The following is a 16002-nucleotide window of genomic DNA, read 5'->3' on the forward strand; positions in this document are numbered from 1 at the left end:
TGTGTGTATGCGCGTGATTGCGTGATTGTGTGTGTGTGTGAGTGATTGTGAGAGTGTGAAAGTGGGTGTGCAATTGTACCTTGTTTGTGACTAATTGTAACTCTGGCAACCCTGCCCCTCCGCTGGCAGGGATTCTGAAGAGCACGTGCTACATCGACGTGCGCTGGTTCCCCTTCGATGTGCAGAAGTGTGACCTGAAGTTTGGCTCCTGGACACACAGCGGCTGGCTGCTGGACCTGCAGATGCTCAACGTGGACATCTCCACCTACATCCCCAACGGGGAGTGGGACCTCGTGGGTAAGGCTGGCACACTGGCACACCGCTGGCAGCCTTACGTCAGGAACGTCAGTGTGTTCCTGAGTCTAATGACAGCTGGCAGAACACAGCTCTTTGATTTGAGCAACGTGAGTTTTTATAACTTTGAGTGGCAGACTTACTTAAACTTTGCTGGTGTTAGGTCATTGCTATAATTCTGAACTTATAGCTCAGCTTGCTCTGCAGGTAATTACTTTGCCTGAGGAACCCAAACTGTGAGGGAGGGAAGGTGGAAAGACCAGAGGTGTGCTTCAACTTCAGAGTGTCACACGTCTGGGAAACACACTCAGAAAATCTGACCAATGGAAAAACACCTCTGGCCTGGGGAAAACACTGTTTCCGGGCAGTTAGGCCAGTCTCTGGGTATTTAACAAGATGTGACCGTCTGGAGCCTGAGACTGTGTTTTGACAATCCCTTTAAAAACTGGCTGCTGGTTTCGAGGGAGGGGGGTAAGGAATAAATGCATGTGCATATGAGCATATTCAGCATGGTTATCAGGACTGGGGAGGTCAGAACCATGGAGGCCATTTATGGAGGCTGTTCTCAGAAAAGGCGCTGCTAGAAATCTCTTCAGTACAGCTGTCGCACTGATAGCAGATAGTACTGACTGATCCACAGAGTTATGCATTAATGGGAAGTTGGCGGTGGAGCTGGAGACTTTAGATCCTTCCAGACCAAATATGGTGCTGAAGTGTCTGAAGAACATGTTCCGAAAGGCTCCATGCGTCTCCATAGTCTCACTGGTGTTTCTGTTTGCCATTTATTGAGGCAGACATTTACATAATTTCATACATAACTTAATATGTTGGATCTCATAGTCTTGTGTGACTGTCGAATCAGGTATAACCAGAGGTATGACTACATTTTTTGTTATTGTACCCCACCAAGGTAGACGTATTCCTGGCTTGCTGCACACATGACTGCCAATTCCAGCAAATTGGATAGGCATCCTCCCAAAAAAGCCCTTTTCTGTGGCTTAAGAGCTCCTCCTCCTGCCCTGTGTGTGTTTGTTTAAGCTGGGGGCCAAATCGAAAAACACAGTTTTGCCATTAATCTAAATCAGTGGCAACACAGTTTTGCTCTGCTGTGTGGCCACCAGAGTTTGTGTCAATTCTTCCTTAATTCCTGTCACTTTAATAAATGAAATGATGGGATTTTTTCCTCTCACTGAATTAATTCTAATTCCAGAATTGACTAAATTAAAACTGAACTGCCCTCGATAAACACTCAACATAGACTACTCTGCATCCTCGGAAGCCTACAGCCTAGCTGAGATGTCGTCAGTTGACATAACCTGGGCTTAAAGAAGATGACATTTTAACCAGTTAACCAGTGCATTAGAACTTTTGGCATGATTAACTTGTCTAGGTGGCGAGTAGTTGCCTAGTTGGCGAGTTGTAGTAGTTGACCTGTACCTTGTTAGTTTAAACTAGTTAGTATACTGTATGGTTAGCGTACAGCCTTGTTTAGTTGACATGCTGTAATAAACATTTTAGGACGCCTGTGCTGTGGCAGAGTTCTCTTCCACGCCGCTGTCCTTTGGACAAATTGAAACTCCCTCCCTGGCGGATCAATGTCAGGAGTGGGAATCAATAGGAAACGGGTTTTAAGAAGTGGCCACTTCGTGCACTCGAGCACCTCTCCTGGTCTCGAGTCGAGCCAGTGATGCACTCTGCAGATGGAAGGGCTGCTCTTCAGCACGCTCCTTGGTTTTAGGCAGGCGGGTATAATATATATGTTATTACCCAGAACATCTTGAAGTGAAAACAACAATATTTTATAAGATAAACAATTCCGGTGCAATAATAGTGTTATATGCATACGTTATACAACCATAAAATAAAAATATCACTGTTATAAAAAAGATCAGTATAGTTCCACCCCAGTTTCTACATTTGTTACTGCTAAACATGAATCCCTTTGGTTTCCTATGGTCAGACGTCAATCTATCAACTTAAGGGTTATGAAACCCTGTTTCTATAAAATGACTTAAAATATTACTCAAATTGCAAAAAAAAAATGCAATGATTTTCTGCGGGGCACATCGACCCCCTGGACCGGTCTGTGTGTCTGAGGCCACTGGGGTTAGGCCACTGGCGTGTACCCCTGGCACTAAGCCTCGCCCGCCTGTTAGCTCAAATATCCCCCCCCCCCCCCCCGCAGTGCGGTCCCTGCCGGGTCAGAGGGCTCTAATTGGCCATATGGCGGTAATGACATAATTAGCAGCGGTTCGCGCGGGTTGCTGTGCAGCTGGCGGGGGGGGGGGGGGGGGGGGTGGAGGGGGCGGGGCAGGGTGGCAGATGGCGACCCTGGGTCCTCGTGTGGGCAGCGACCTCGCCCGTGTCGCTGGCGGGACGGGTGCCAGCGATGGACAGGAGCAAGGGCGGGCAGACAGAGGGCATGGGGGACGGGGGGGGCGGGGGGGATGGCAGGGCTTTTGACCTGGCTGTGTCCAGCGCTCGCTCAAAAATCCCACGGGGGGGGGGGAGGGAGGGACAAGGGGGAATAGTCCCGATTACTGAGGCAAAGAGGACATCCAGTCCAGACTCATTTCAGTAACGATGACAACCTGTGTCATGGACAGGTGACCTTGCTTGAGAGGGTCCACAGAATTCTGTTCAGAGACACATTTTACTGTGTATTAGGGGCACATTCATGTTATCCTGGTCAGACCCATAGTATGCTGTTTATGACCAGGCAGGGTAGTCAGTGGAGTAAAAAAAAATGGTTTGGACAAGATAGCATTATAGATTATTAAGTAAATCATTACAGTCCTGTTAAGAATTCAGAGGTACGAATGTATGTAGTCAGCGATTTGTGTCTGGTGAAAGACGGTCTCACCCTCCAAATTGGAGTTTCATTTTGATTAAATATGTCTTCCAATTCTTGCTGTGATGCTGCAGTTCCAGTAAAGCCCTGGAAGATGGCTGCAGCCTCCCCATCCCTCTCCTCCGCATGTCCGTGGTCATTAGCAGGAGTTGGAGCCCAGTTTGATTTGAGTGGATTTGTGAAAATGCTAAATGAAGCTCTGAGTCCATGCGCTTTGATGGCTTTCTTTTTCCCCCTGAGAGACTGAAGGATATTTAACACTTTCACGCTCACTTCCTGTCACGTTCATCCTGAGTAATGAATCACATCTTCGGAGAGTCTCTTCTTTTTCTTTGGTCCTCTCAATTTGATGGGTTCCATTCATTCCACGAGCTCTGTTCATTATCAGGCACTGCAATTAAATACCCCAGTTAGTAATTTGGAGGAAAATAGCTATTTGTTCTGTTCTGAGAATTCTCAGGTGCTTTCATGTTCTGAATTTTTATTTAATTTTTTTATTTTGCAAAAATGCGATGTCATGGACTTACTTGACTTTGACTTTAAGGCAAATTGGCAGGATATTGATTTTTGTTTTGTTTCCGCAGAGACCAATGTGGAGTGCATTAAATGGATTGCAATTTGAAATTAAAATTTAGTTGCAAAAAACAAACCAAAAGAAACTGTGTCAAGGACAAGCATGATTAATTCAGCTTTTTTGCTTGGGCATACAGGTTTTATTATTTAATGTTTTTTCAGGTATTCGGTGGTTTGCAAACTGCAATAAGTTCATTTTAAGAATGTTCAGGAAACAGAATGTGCTCACAGACACACAGATTCCAGTTCTATCTCTCCAAATATCTGAATATAAATATAGTAAGAATTCAAATGCTAATTATATGATATTTTCCTCTTTGTATGTGTGTGTACACGTATGTGTGTGTGTGCATGTGGGTGTGTGGGTGTGTGGGTGTGTGTGTGTGTTTATGTGTGTGGTGTGTGTGTGCATGTGTGGTGTGTGTGTGTGCTTGCGTGCGTGCGCGCATATGTACACGTGTGTGTGTGTGTTTATGTGTGTGTGTACGTGTGTGTGTGTTTATGTGTGTGTGTACGTGTGTGTGTGTGTGTGTGTATGTCTGTGTGTACGTGTGTGTGTGTGTGTGTACGTGTGTGTGTGTGTGTGTGTACGTGTGTGTGTGTGTGTGTGTGTACGTGTGTGTGTGTGTGTGTGTATGTCTGTGTGTACGTGTGTGTGTATGTGTGTGTGTGCATGTGGGTGTGTGGGTGTGTGGGTGTGTGTGTGTGTTTATGTGTGTGGTGTGTGTGTGCATGTGTGGTGTGTGTGTGTGCTTGCGTGCGTGCGCGCATATGTACACGTGTGTGTGTGTGTTTATGTGTGTGTGTACGTGTGTGTGTGTTTATGTGTGTGTGTACGTGTGTGTGTGTGTGTGTGTATGTCTGTGTGTACGTGTGTGTGTGTGTGTGTACGTGTGTGTGTGTGTGTGTGTACGTGTGTGTGTGTGTGTGTGTGTACGTGTGTGTGTGTGTGTGTGTATGTCTGTGTGTACGTGTGTGTGTATGTGTGTGTGTGTACGTGTGTGTGTGTGTGTGTGTGTGTGTGTGTGTGTGTGTGTGTGTACGTGTGTGTGTGTGTGTGTATGTCTGTGTGTACGTGTGTGTGTATGTGTGTGTGTGTGTACATGTGTGTGTGTGTGCGTGTGTGTGTGTGTGTGTGTGTGTGTGTGTGTGTACGTGTGTGTACGTGTGTGTGTGTGTACGTGTGTGTGTGTGTGTGTGTGTGTGTGTGTGTGTGTGTGTGTGTGTGTGTGTGTGTGTGTGTGTGTGTGTACGTGTGTGTGTGTGTGTGTGTCTCCCAGCGGTCCCGGGTAAGCGGAACGAGCTGTATTATGAGTGCTGTAAGGAGCCGTACCCGGATGTGACCTTCACCGTGACCATGCGCAGACGCACGCTGTACTACGGCCTGAACCTGCTCATCCCCTGCGTGCTCATCTCCGGCCTTGCCCTGCTCGTCTTCCTGCTCCCCGCCGACTCCGGAGAGAAGATCTCTCTGGGTGAGCCGCTCCCCTCCGTTTAGTGCTGGACACACTGCAGTAAGAGCTGTACCAGCGATGGCCAGTGTGACACACTGCAGTAAGAGCTGTACCAGCGATGGCCAGTGTGACACACTGCTGTGAGAGCTGTACCAGCGATGGCCAGTGTGACACACTGCAGTAAGAGCTGTACCAGCGATGGCCAGTGTGACACACTGCTGTGAGAGCTGTACCAGCGATGGCCAGTGTGACACACTGCAGTAAGAGCTGTACCAGCGATGGCCAGTGTGACACACTGCTGTGAGAGCTGTACCAGCGATGGCCAGGACACACTGCAGTAAGAGCTGTACCAGCGATGGCCAGGACACACTGCAGTAAGAGCTGTACCAGCGATGGCCAGGACACACTGCAGTAAGAGCTGTACCAGCGATGGCCAGTGTGACACATTTAAATAGAGGTTCTGGGAAATGGCTGTCTGCCCCCTATATCTTAATAAAGATCAGAGAAGTCAAAATCACCCAGGAGAGAGTTTTCCTCTTAGCCAGACGGCCATTTCCTCTGACTGCTCATTCAGGTCTCATTCAGTTACCGGTTGGAAGGGTGGCAGTTAATTACCTATTCGAAAGTGAAACCCTTCTCTCTGCCACGAGAATGGAATTAGTCCCGATCAGGCTATTGTAATTCTGTGAATGTTGGTTGCGTGGGATAACTTAAATTCAATCTGTGCTGGCAACGCTGAAATTTACTGGTGCTGCAGTATTTTTTACAATGAAGGTCCCTGGATGGGGTGTGTATGCTGGGTGTTGTAGTGTTTTTAAATGAAGGTCCCTGCATGGCGTGTGTATGCTGGGTGTTGTAGTGTTTTTAAATGAAGGCCCCTGGATGAGGTGTGTATGCTGGGTGTTGTAGTGTTTTTAAATGAAGGCCCCTGGATGGGGTGTGTATGCTGGGTGTTGTAGTGTTTTTAAATGAAGGTCCCTGCATGGCGTGTGTATGCTGGGTGTTGTAGTGTTTTTAAATGAAGGCCCCTGGATGAGGTGTGTATGCTGGGCACAGGGTAGAGCGAGACTAGCATGCCAGTCATTCCTGTCCTTAACCCTCAGAACAGTAAAGATAAAATCCAAGGCAGAGACCACACTGGCAACAATGCAGTTTCAACAGCAAACAGCTGCAGTTGTTTCAGAATATCTAATTTTATATGCCACTTCTTAAACCACTCCATAAATTATGCCTTTAACGGGAGGCTTTATAATCATATAGCCATGGCATGTTCCCTTTCTCTAACTGCTCTCAACAAAGAGTACAAGCAGGCAATAGCCTATTTGTTATCCTACTGCTACCTTGGAACTGTTGATTACCCCAAAGTCAGAATAGCATTGACTAAACCTTGGTTAGCCCGATGACCTCATCCTTCTGCTGAATCTAATGAGCCATCGCTCCACTGGGACGGCCTGAATATCCAACTGAAACTTGAGAGTGACAGGGGGCCAGCGGCGCACCCTCCTGTGGTAGATCAGTGGCAGGGGGATGTGTGAGGTGGGGTTGAGTGTATGTGAGGTGGGTTGAGTGTGTGGGAGTTGGGTTGAGTGTGTGGGAGTTGGGTTGAGTGTGTGGGAGGTGGGTTGAGTGTATGTGAGGTGGGTTGAGTGTGTGGGAGTTGGGTTGAGTGTGTGGGAGATGGGGTTGAGTGTGTGGGAGGCGGGTTGAGTGTGTGGGAGGTGGGTTGAGTGTGTGGGAGGCAGGTTGAGTGTGTGAGAGGCGGGTTGAGTGTGTGGGAGGCAGGTTGAGTGTTGTGGAGGCGGGCTGAGTGTTTGGGCTGACCCTGCGTTTCTCTCTCACAGGGATCACTGTGCTCCTGTCTCTCACGGTCTTCATGCTGCTGGTGGCTGAGATCATGCCGGCGACTTCAGACTCCGTACCGCTCATCGGTGGGTAACGGTGATACCGAGACTCTCCTGCACTTCCTCTGGGGTTAAAAACATCCATCACAGGAATAAGAGTCTACACTATACTATGAGCAGTGACACACCATATGCTGAGCTCCTGTACTGGGTTTCCTTCGGGCTGAAATGCATGGTGTTCCATTCCCTTATTATAAATATATTATATAATATTAATATAAATATATACAATATAGTGTGTGTGCGTGCGTGCGTGCGTGCGTGCGTACGTGCATGCATGTGTATGCATGTGTTTGCGTGCGTGCGTGTGAGAAATTTAGAGAGCAGTTTGGATTTAGTTTGCAGAACTAATATCTGTTAGCATTTCAAGTTTATTGCAACAGGCACATAAAGATTTTATAGATTTTACAAGTGAGAGCTATGCCAGTGTATTATTAAATTGTGACATGAAAATTTCATCAGTGTATCAGATGTGCAGTTTAGAGAGAGAGAGAGAGAGAGCAGGAGAGAGAGAGAGGAAAACCTGTGAGCCTATGAGCTCATGATCTGGGATCCCTGACTTCAGGAAGTTCTGCAGCAGCTCTGATGCTTCACTGGCGAGACCACCAGGTTCACAGCAGCAAAAAACCCCAGACATCCTCTTTGATTAACAGATCAGAGCAAAGATTTGATATGTATATATATATATATATGTGTGTGTGTGTGTGTGTGTGTGTGTGTATATATATATATATATTTTTTTTTTTAAGGGCTGCTGGATGGCTCATTGAGTTCAGCCACCACACTGTCAGTGAGAGAGATGCTCAGTGTAGCAACGCTTACAAGTGCGTTTCCTGCCAAAAGGCCTTTTGGAGCTGAACTGAATGAGTAGAATACAGACAGAGTCACACGCTGGACTGGAGTGTGTGAGGACAGGGAGAATTACAGGAGTCTGCCTGCAGGTCTGATGGATGGGCCTGTGTTTTATATTCCCTGTCTTCATATGACACGCTAGCAGTGAGGACAGGCCTGTGTGCTGATAGGTGACTGTGCTCGCACTTCTGAAAGTGCTGTGCACTGAATCCTGGACTGCACTGGAACTCGCACACACAGGTGGCTTATGAAGTCACATGGTTCCGGTGGCAGCTTCCCCACGTTCCCTGGCTGTTTCAGGTACAGACAGGAGAGCAAAAAAAAAAAAGAACAAAAAACATCTTTTATCACACCTCTGTTGGCCAGGAGTGTCTGTTAAATGAGACCATTCCACCCCTGGCTTGAGTCTCCAGGCCAAACAGCAGGACTCATTCCAGTGATGTGGATTTAAATAAGTGGACTTGGACAGTGAGATCTTTTGTGCAGCTTGTGCCTGCGGAACGTTTGCCCCTGTCAGAAGCGTTTAGGGTGTGCTGGCCAACACCGCAGCACATCCACCCACTGCATCGATTCTCCTAACTGTTGGGACAGTTGAGACTTGGGCATTTTAGGTTGAATGTAACACTAGCTCTCCTCTCCCATCGCCTTAATAAAGTACAAAAAAACAAAAAACAAAATGTGCCTTTCAGTGATTTGACTTTGACTATTTTTTGTTTGGTTTTATTTATTTTGGGGAGTTGTGCTCCAGAGGGAGTGACACATACTGAAGAATTAATGGATGGAATAATTAGTCTACTGACATGAAAAAGGCTGAAGGGGAGAAACAGAGAGGGTGTGTGTGTGTGTGCGTGTGTGCGCGTGTGTGGTGTGTGTGCATGTGCGTGTGTGTGTCGTGGGGGGGGGGTTCCATGGAGATGCATGCATGGGAATGGAAAATTCCATGAAATAAAAAACAGGGAATGCCAGAGCTATGTCAGTTCTCTTAGTTTTTAAGTTGGAGACTAGTCTCAGGGACCTGTTCTGAAATTAAGTGTTTTTTATGTATTGCTTGAATATCAGAGGTGTGGGTAGACAGATTTTACATAACGATTAACACTGAATATTCAGTTATAAATGCTTAATAGATCATTAATAATGCCATTATAAATGTTATATATTTGGGTTGGGATGCTGCTCTCCTGTTCATTCTGGCTTTATGCAGAGCTGTGATTGACAGCAGCCTCCTTGCCCTCTGAGTGTGAGACAGGTGAAGGGCCACCTGCGTGCGGCTGCATTCCCGTGGTAACCCCGGTCTGTGTGCGGTCTGTGTGCGGCTGCGTTTCCGTGGTAACCCCGGTCTGTGTGCGCTGTGTCCTCTGTCCTCTCCAGCTCAGTATTTCGCCAGCACCATGATGATCGTGGGCCTCTCTGTGGTGGTCACCGTCCTGGTGCTCCAGTTCCACCACCACGACCCCCACGGGGGCAAGATGCCAAAGTGGGTAAGTTAACGGTGATAACGGGATCCTCCCCATCCCCCCACCCGAACCCATGGTAACGGTAACCTCCGGCAACCAACCCCCCCACCCTTCCTCAACTGCCACCCACCACAGCAATGGCAATAAGACAGATACATTGCAGGTGATAAATGATGCATCAGCCAGCGATCCTGCTGAACGCTGAAAGTTTAATGTCTCCTTACGGGCTCTGTGACCATATATTCATTATTAAATCTTCATTGCGCTCTCTGAATATCCGTAATAGCATATTACGCCTATGCCAGTCCATATTGTCATTTATATGCTTCATTAAAATAATAATAAACATCCAATGCACATTTTATCATTGTATAAATTAGTATATTTAAATGGTGCTTGAGCGAACAGTAAAAGCGTACACAGTAAATATCCAGCATTAAATCAACACATAAGGGGTACGTATGGTCCCTATTGGACATTTTACTGTGTTAGATCTTGATTTTTCACAGAGCTTTCTTCCTGAGCACCCTACTGCATTTTGGAGGTCATGAGTGTATTGCTGTTGTGCAGCCCTACGATGTATGACAGGTTATTGACTTTGTTTTCTTTGTTGACATCGCCACTGAAGCCTGGCCCTACAAGCCTCTCCCTCTGCTGTTGTGTGTTGTCCTGAGGGGTCTGAGGCTGGACCAGTCTGTCAGAGCCACAGCTGTCTTATGTACCAGATCCAAAACGACTCCGGGCACTCAGATTATGAGATAAACTGAAATGAATTTTTTAGCCCGTGATTTTTTGCTTTTAAATATTTAAATCAGGGAAATCACACAGCTTATGAAAATTTCACTTTATGATTCTGTTCTGTTAAGCCATTTTTGTTGATTAGATGTCCAACATCAAGTACAAACAACATTTAACAATGTATTTAAAAAATACACTGATGGACGCACAATTGATTTCTGCAATAACACCAACAACCCTATAACTAAAAGTTTACAGGTAAAAAGGCATATTATGACATCACAGTGCAAATTTCAGTGCGCATAAATTATGTAGTGACCACACTATTTTATGACACGGGACTAAAAGAGGAGTTTTGGTTGACTGTGCGATACGGTCTTGAGGGCCAGCAGCTAAAGATTAAATTCAGACCGACCCTGTGTCACAGCGAGTCTACATCACAGACAGCCTACGTCACAGAGAGCCTACATCACAGAGAGCCTACATCACAGACAGCCTACGTCACAGAGAGCCTACATCACAGTGAGTCTATGTCACAGTGAGTCTGTCACAGAGTCTAGGTCTGCCCAGGTTCCCAGAGGAGTGGTGTCACGTTCAGGTTATGAGGCTTATTTTTCTCAGAGAGGACAGGATTCAGCCACTCTACCTGCACTGGCAGACAGCTTATGAAGTAGCACAGGACCCCATAAACGATCCCTTAAGGGCCTATAACCGTGTCCAAACGGCTGGATGCAGTCTTTTTCCTTGGACTCCAAGCCAAGGTTAACCTTAACTATCCCTCCTCCAGACATCTAACCACAAATCAGTTTTAAAAGTAGAGTTCTGCTACTAGCTCAATTTCTTATGTTTAAGGGGATATAGACTGAATGACAAATTCCATTTTCCATTAATAATTTTGCCATAATGTGATTAGTCCATGCAGCCTAATCACATTATGCCTCTTCATGTGAGTGAGTTTCATGTATTACACTCTCATCTCAGTTTGTCTCATATAGTCAGTCAATCTATCGACACAGATGGCCATGCTGAAAATACAGCTGGCTGCTGAATTCAATAGTGGGGGTTTTGTGCCAAAATGCCAAGAAAACAAAGATCTTTGGAAGTGACGAAGGAAACCTGGACACATGCCCTTTGCATGGAGAGGGTGATGCCCCAGGGGCACCACCAGGGTTTTTGGGCTCTAGGAAAACAGGCACCACCATCCCAGAAAACCCACACCCCTCAATCCGCGCCCCCCCCACCCATACAGCGCCCCCACCTGGCCATAGTGACATAAACAGGGTGACGTGGGGCTGTACACACACACACACTCACACTCACACACGCACACACACTCACACTCACACTCACACTCACACTCACACTCACACACACACACTCACACTCACACACGCACACACACTCACACTCACACTCACACTCACACTCACACTCACACTCACACACACACACACACTCACACACACACACACACACACACACACTCTGATCTCTGTGCCCGTGTCTCCTGACTTCCTCAGATTCGGGTGGTCCTGCTCAACTGGTGCGCCTGGTTCCTCAGGATGAAGAAGCCGGGGGAGGACCGCAAGCTGATTGGCTACAAGTACAGCCACGCCCCCCAGCACCACTCCAGCGCCAGCAGCATCCAGCTGAACGCGGTGGCGGCCCAGCCGGCCAACACCAACGGCAACATGAACGCGTACTTCGGCTACCACGCCATGGAGAGCGCCTGCTGCCCCCCCGGGGGGGACTCGGGCCTGGCCTGCGGCCGCCCCCCCACCGCCGGGCCGCCGCTGGACGACCGGGAGCGCCCGCGGACGCCGCTGGCCGCCGGGCACATCCCCGAGATCGCGCGCATCCTGGAGGAGGTGCAGTACATCGCGCGGCGCTTCCGCGAGCAGGACGAGGCCGAGGCCGTGTGCAGCGAGTGGAAGTTCGCCGCCGCCGTGGTGGACCGCCTCTGCCTCGTGGCCTTCTCGCTCTTCTCCATCATCTGCACCTTCACCATCCTCATGTCCGCGCCCAACTTCATCGAGGCCGTCTCCAAGGACTTCACATAGAGCCTCCCGAAACGAAATTAAAAATAAAAACTAAGGGAAGGTAAGCAAACTGACAACAAAGGCTTACAGACAACAGAAACCCAATTACGTTTTGTCTATTGAGAAAAATAAGTATTGTAAAATTATGAAAATATTGAATAATCTTTAAAAAAAAGAAAACCTGCTATATTTTGAAAATATGTCCTGGCCCCATCTCCCCCAGTGGCTCGCTGATTTTGATAAATTCCTCTTGTGTGGCGTCTGGGCAAATTTGGAACGGTTCTTTGCACAGTTGATGCTGTTTTTGGGGGACCTCACAAACGGGGTCCTCAGCCTGGAGATTCTGCTCCCTGGAGACACACCCGCTCAGCCCTTTATGACATAGCCCTTCTGCCCACGGTGGATTGCCATCCCTAAGGAGACGTTTCACTGTGAACTTCAAGCTTTCCATCTTGGATCTGACTCTCTGTCCATTACGCTTACAGGCTGATAATCTCTCTGGCGTTCTAATCAAACCATCTGCGCTCTAGTGAGATTTCTCTGCTGGTCACTTGTTGCTCTAATGATAAATAATCGAATGCTGCTCTTTTGCCATTCGCGATGAAGACATTTCTTACTGAAGGCAGTTGGACTTTTGGGACATATTCAGTATTTTCTCTTTTATTTTGGGGTGAGAATGACCCAATCACAAACCGATGGGATTAATTCTCCTCGCAGGATTTCTGGGTCACACTCGCTCATCCTGGCACTAAAAGTGCGGCCTGTCACTCAGGAAGAAAACGGAGACCAGAGGATACAGGAAAAAAGTGGCAGACACAAAAACCTTCATAACAACACGCAGAATTCATAACTCATGCTGGATTTATGTGGAACTTCTCTCAGTGACTGAGGAATGGAAGGACTGCAGGGTTGCGGGGGGGCGGGGGGGCGGGGATCATTATGAATTATTGAACATGAAGTGGAACTGAACACGACTGAATGGAGGCGTGAATTTCACATGGATTTAGCTCAACTGTAAATAGAGAGTACACTGTGGTTCTGATGGTGGGGAAGCTGTGGTTCTGATGGTGGGGATGCTGTGGTTCTGATGGTGGTACTCTGTGGTTCTGATGGTGGTACGCTGTGGTCATGATGGGGGATGCTGTGGTTCTAATGGGGGGGAAGCTGTAGTTCTGATGGTGGTACTCTGTGGTTCTGATGGTGGGGATGCTGTGGTTCTGATGGGGGGATGTGGTTCTGATGGTGGTACTCTGTACTTCTGATGGAGGATGCTGTGGTTCTGATGGGGGGTGCTGTGGTTCTGATGGTGGGATGCTGGGGTTCTGATGGTGGATGCTGTGGTTCTGATGGTGGTACTCTGTGGTTCTGATGGTGGTACGCTGTGGTTCTGATGGGGGATGCTGTGGTTCTGATGGTGGTACGCTGTGGTTCTGATGGTGGTACTCTGTGGTTCTGATGGGGGATGCTGTGGTTCTGATGGGGGGTGCTGTGGTTCTGATGGTGGGATGCTGGGGTTCTGATGGTGGATGCTGTGGTTCTGATGGTGGTACTCTGTGGTTCTGATGGGGGATGCTGTGGTTCTGATGGTGGGGATGCTGTAGTTCTGATGGTGGTACTCTGTGGTTCTGATGGTGGTACGCTGTGGTCATGATGGGGGATGCTGTGGTTCTGATGGGAGGGAAGCTGTAGTTCTGATGGTGGTACTCTGTGGTTCTGATGGTGGGATGCTGGGGTTCTGATGGTGGATTCTGTGGTTCTGATGGTGGTACGCTGTGGTTCTGATGGTGGTACTCTGTGGTTCTGATGGTGGTACTCTGTGGTTCTGATGGGGGATGCTGTGGTTCTGATGGTGGTACGCTGTGGTTCTGATGGTGGGATGCTGGGGTTCTGATGGTGGATTCTGTGGTTCTGATGGTGGTACTCTGTGGTTCTGATGGGGGATGCTGTGGTTCTGATGGTGGTACTCTGTGGTTCTGATGGTGGTACTCTGTGGTTCTGATGGGGGATGCTGTGGTTCTGATGGTGGTACTCTGTGGTTCTGATGGTGGTACTCTGTGGTTCTGATGGGGGATGCTGTGGTTCTGATGGTGGTACGCTGTGGTTCTGATGGGGGATGCTGTGGTTCTGATGGTGGTACTCTGTGGTTCTGATGGTGGTACTCTGTGGTTCTGATGGGGGATGCTGTGGTTCTGATGGGCCGATGTAAATACTGATGGCGAGAGAGGGCCTGGTTGCCTGTATGTGGGAACCTGGCGAGAGAGTGCCTGGTTGCCTGTGTATGTGGGAACCTGGCGAGAGAGTGCCTGGTTGCCTGTGTATGTGGGAACCTGACTACATTAATGAACCATTACTCTCGGCTACTGGGCTGACAAACAAATAATTATGGGAATCCCCACACCATCTGACAAGTCCATAAGTTTAATTTAGCGGAAATATTCAAATAGACGAGGCCTGTTCCTGGATGTGTGTAAAGCTGGGTTTTCCTTAAACTGGATTCTGTAATTAACCTCATTCCCCAATAAGCGCTGTGTAATAATTAGATTTTAATAATTCATAGGATTTTCCACAGAAGTGCTGCATCTCTCTGCCTGTTCTTCTTTCTTCTAAGGCTTTTTCAGAAAGCAAACACATCTCTCCTTACCCTCCCAAAAGTGCTTACAGGAGCACTGTTTTCATAACTTCTGTTGTTATTATTTAGGGCAATGTGTCCTTATTCTGTAACACAAATATAATCTGTTATCGTGCTTATCATCTTCATGTCTGCAATCGGTGTGAGCTGTTTGCAACTGATGCTCCTTCCTTTGTTGTGATTTGTGAGACACTCAGCTCCAGGACCAACAGGGGTAATGGAATGTGTGGCAAGGCGAATGTGAAGGGCAGCAGAATGGTTGGGTGGGGTGAATACTGAATGGGCCAGTGTCAAGGCAACAGGTGTGTCATTGGGGTTTGGTCGCTGCTGCCTGGTGAATATCTTTTATTTTGAATTTTCATAACTTAATAATTAAATGAATAATTCGTAATTCCCCTCGGTTTGTAAATCAGTTTGTTATTAAAATATAGCGAGCAAAGGGTTATACATATAACCAGAGCCTTCACAGAGTTGTGAAGTCAGCAGTGATGTTGCTCTTGATTCCGTGTATTGCAGTTTTTGTCTGGTTTCTCCAGGATGTGTCTCAGCCTCTCTGAAAGCACCTGCTCTGTGTGTTTGTCAGTTTTGAACAAAGTAGCATAAATAATTAACTTCAGGTGAATCGACCCTGGAAGACCAGCATGGTTGTTATGAACAAATTAAAACTGAGCTCAAATAGGTATAATTCCACAGACATTTAAATAAATGAGTATGTTCCTGCAATAATTATTACAGAGAAGTACCTTTGCCTCAGAAAACCCTTCCAGCAGAATGTTCGCAATTTCTAAACGCAAGGGTGTGTCCTTGATTAATTCATTAATATTAAATTAATTAATAACACTAGACGGGTGTGCTAGTACCAGTACTTTTTAACCATGCCGCACTGATGATGGGCTATATATAGCTTTCCAAATTAAGGCCAATTAAAGTGTGACAGTTATAATAAATGGGTATTTTTCAATAATAATGTGGAAAAAAGTTTTTTTTTTTTCTCGAAGACAAGGTAGTTGCGAACTGTTTCCATGAAAAAAGTGAATTCTCTATGGATCGAGACTCTTTCCAGGCAGTTCTTAGTGAGGATAAATTAGCCACGAGGTGTTTGCCTAAGTGCTCGAAGATAAATGAAACTGAGCCGATTTTAGTTGACTAATTCCTGTGCCGTGTGTGTAATGGGCTTATTGTTATGAGCCAGTTCTCTGGAGCCCCTCTGTTTGTGT

The 16002-nt window shown here is 47.1% G+C and overlaps 1 protein-coding gene across 2 annotated transcripts in view; it reads left to right on the top strand.

Moving 5' to 3' along the window:
* chrna8 (cholinergic receptor, nicotinic, alpha 8) overlaps positions 1-15595 on the top strand; it is a 54325-nt gene extending 38730 nt beyond the window's left edge. For both annotated transcript variants that reach the window (XM_035420051.1, XM_035420050.1), the window contains exons 7-11: positions 130-297; positions 4999-5193; positions 7014-7100; positions 9294-9403; positions 11638-15595. In XM_035420051.1, coding sequence (XP_035275942.1) covers positions 130-297; positions 4999-5193; positions 7014-7100; positions 9294-9403; positions 11638-12177 — 1100 coding nt within the window. In that variant the 3' untranslated portion in view covers positions 12178-15595. The remainder of the gene's footprint in view (positions 1-129; positions 298-4998; positions 5194-7013; positions 7101-9293; positions 9404-11637) is intronic.
* Positions 15596-16002: the final 407 nt, after the last annotated feature.

This window comes from Anguilla anguilla, chromosome 5, assembly GCF_013347855.1.
Source record: "Anguilla anguilla isolate fAngAng1 chromosome 5, fAngAng1.pri, whole genome shotgun sequence".
Taxonomy (NCBI): Eukaryota; Metazoa; Chordata; class Actinopteri; order Anguilliformes; family Anguillidae; genus Anguilla; species Anguilla anguilla.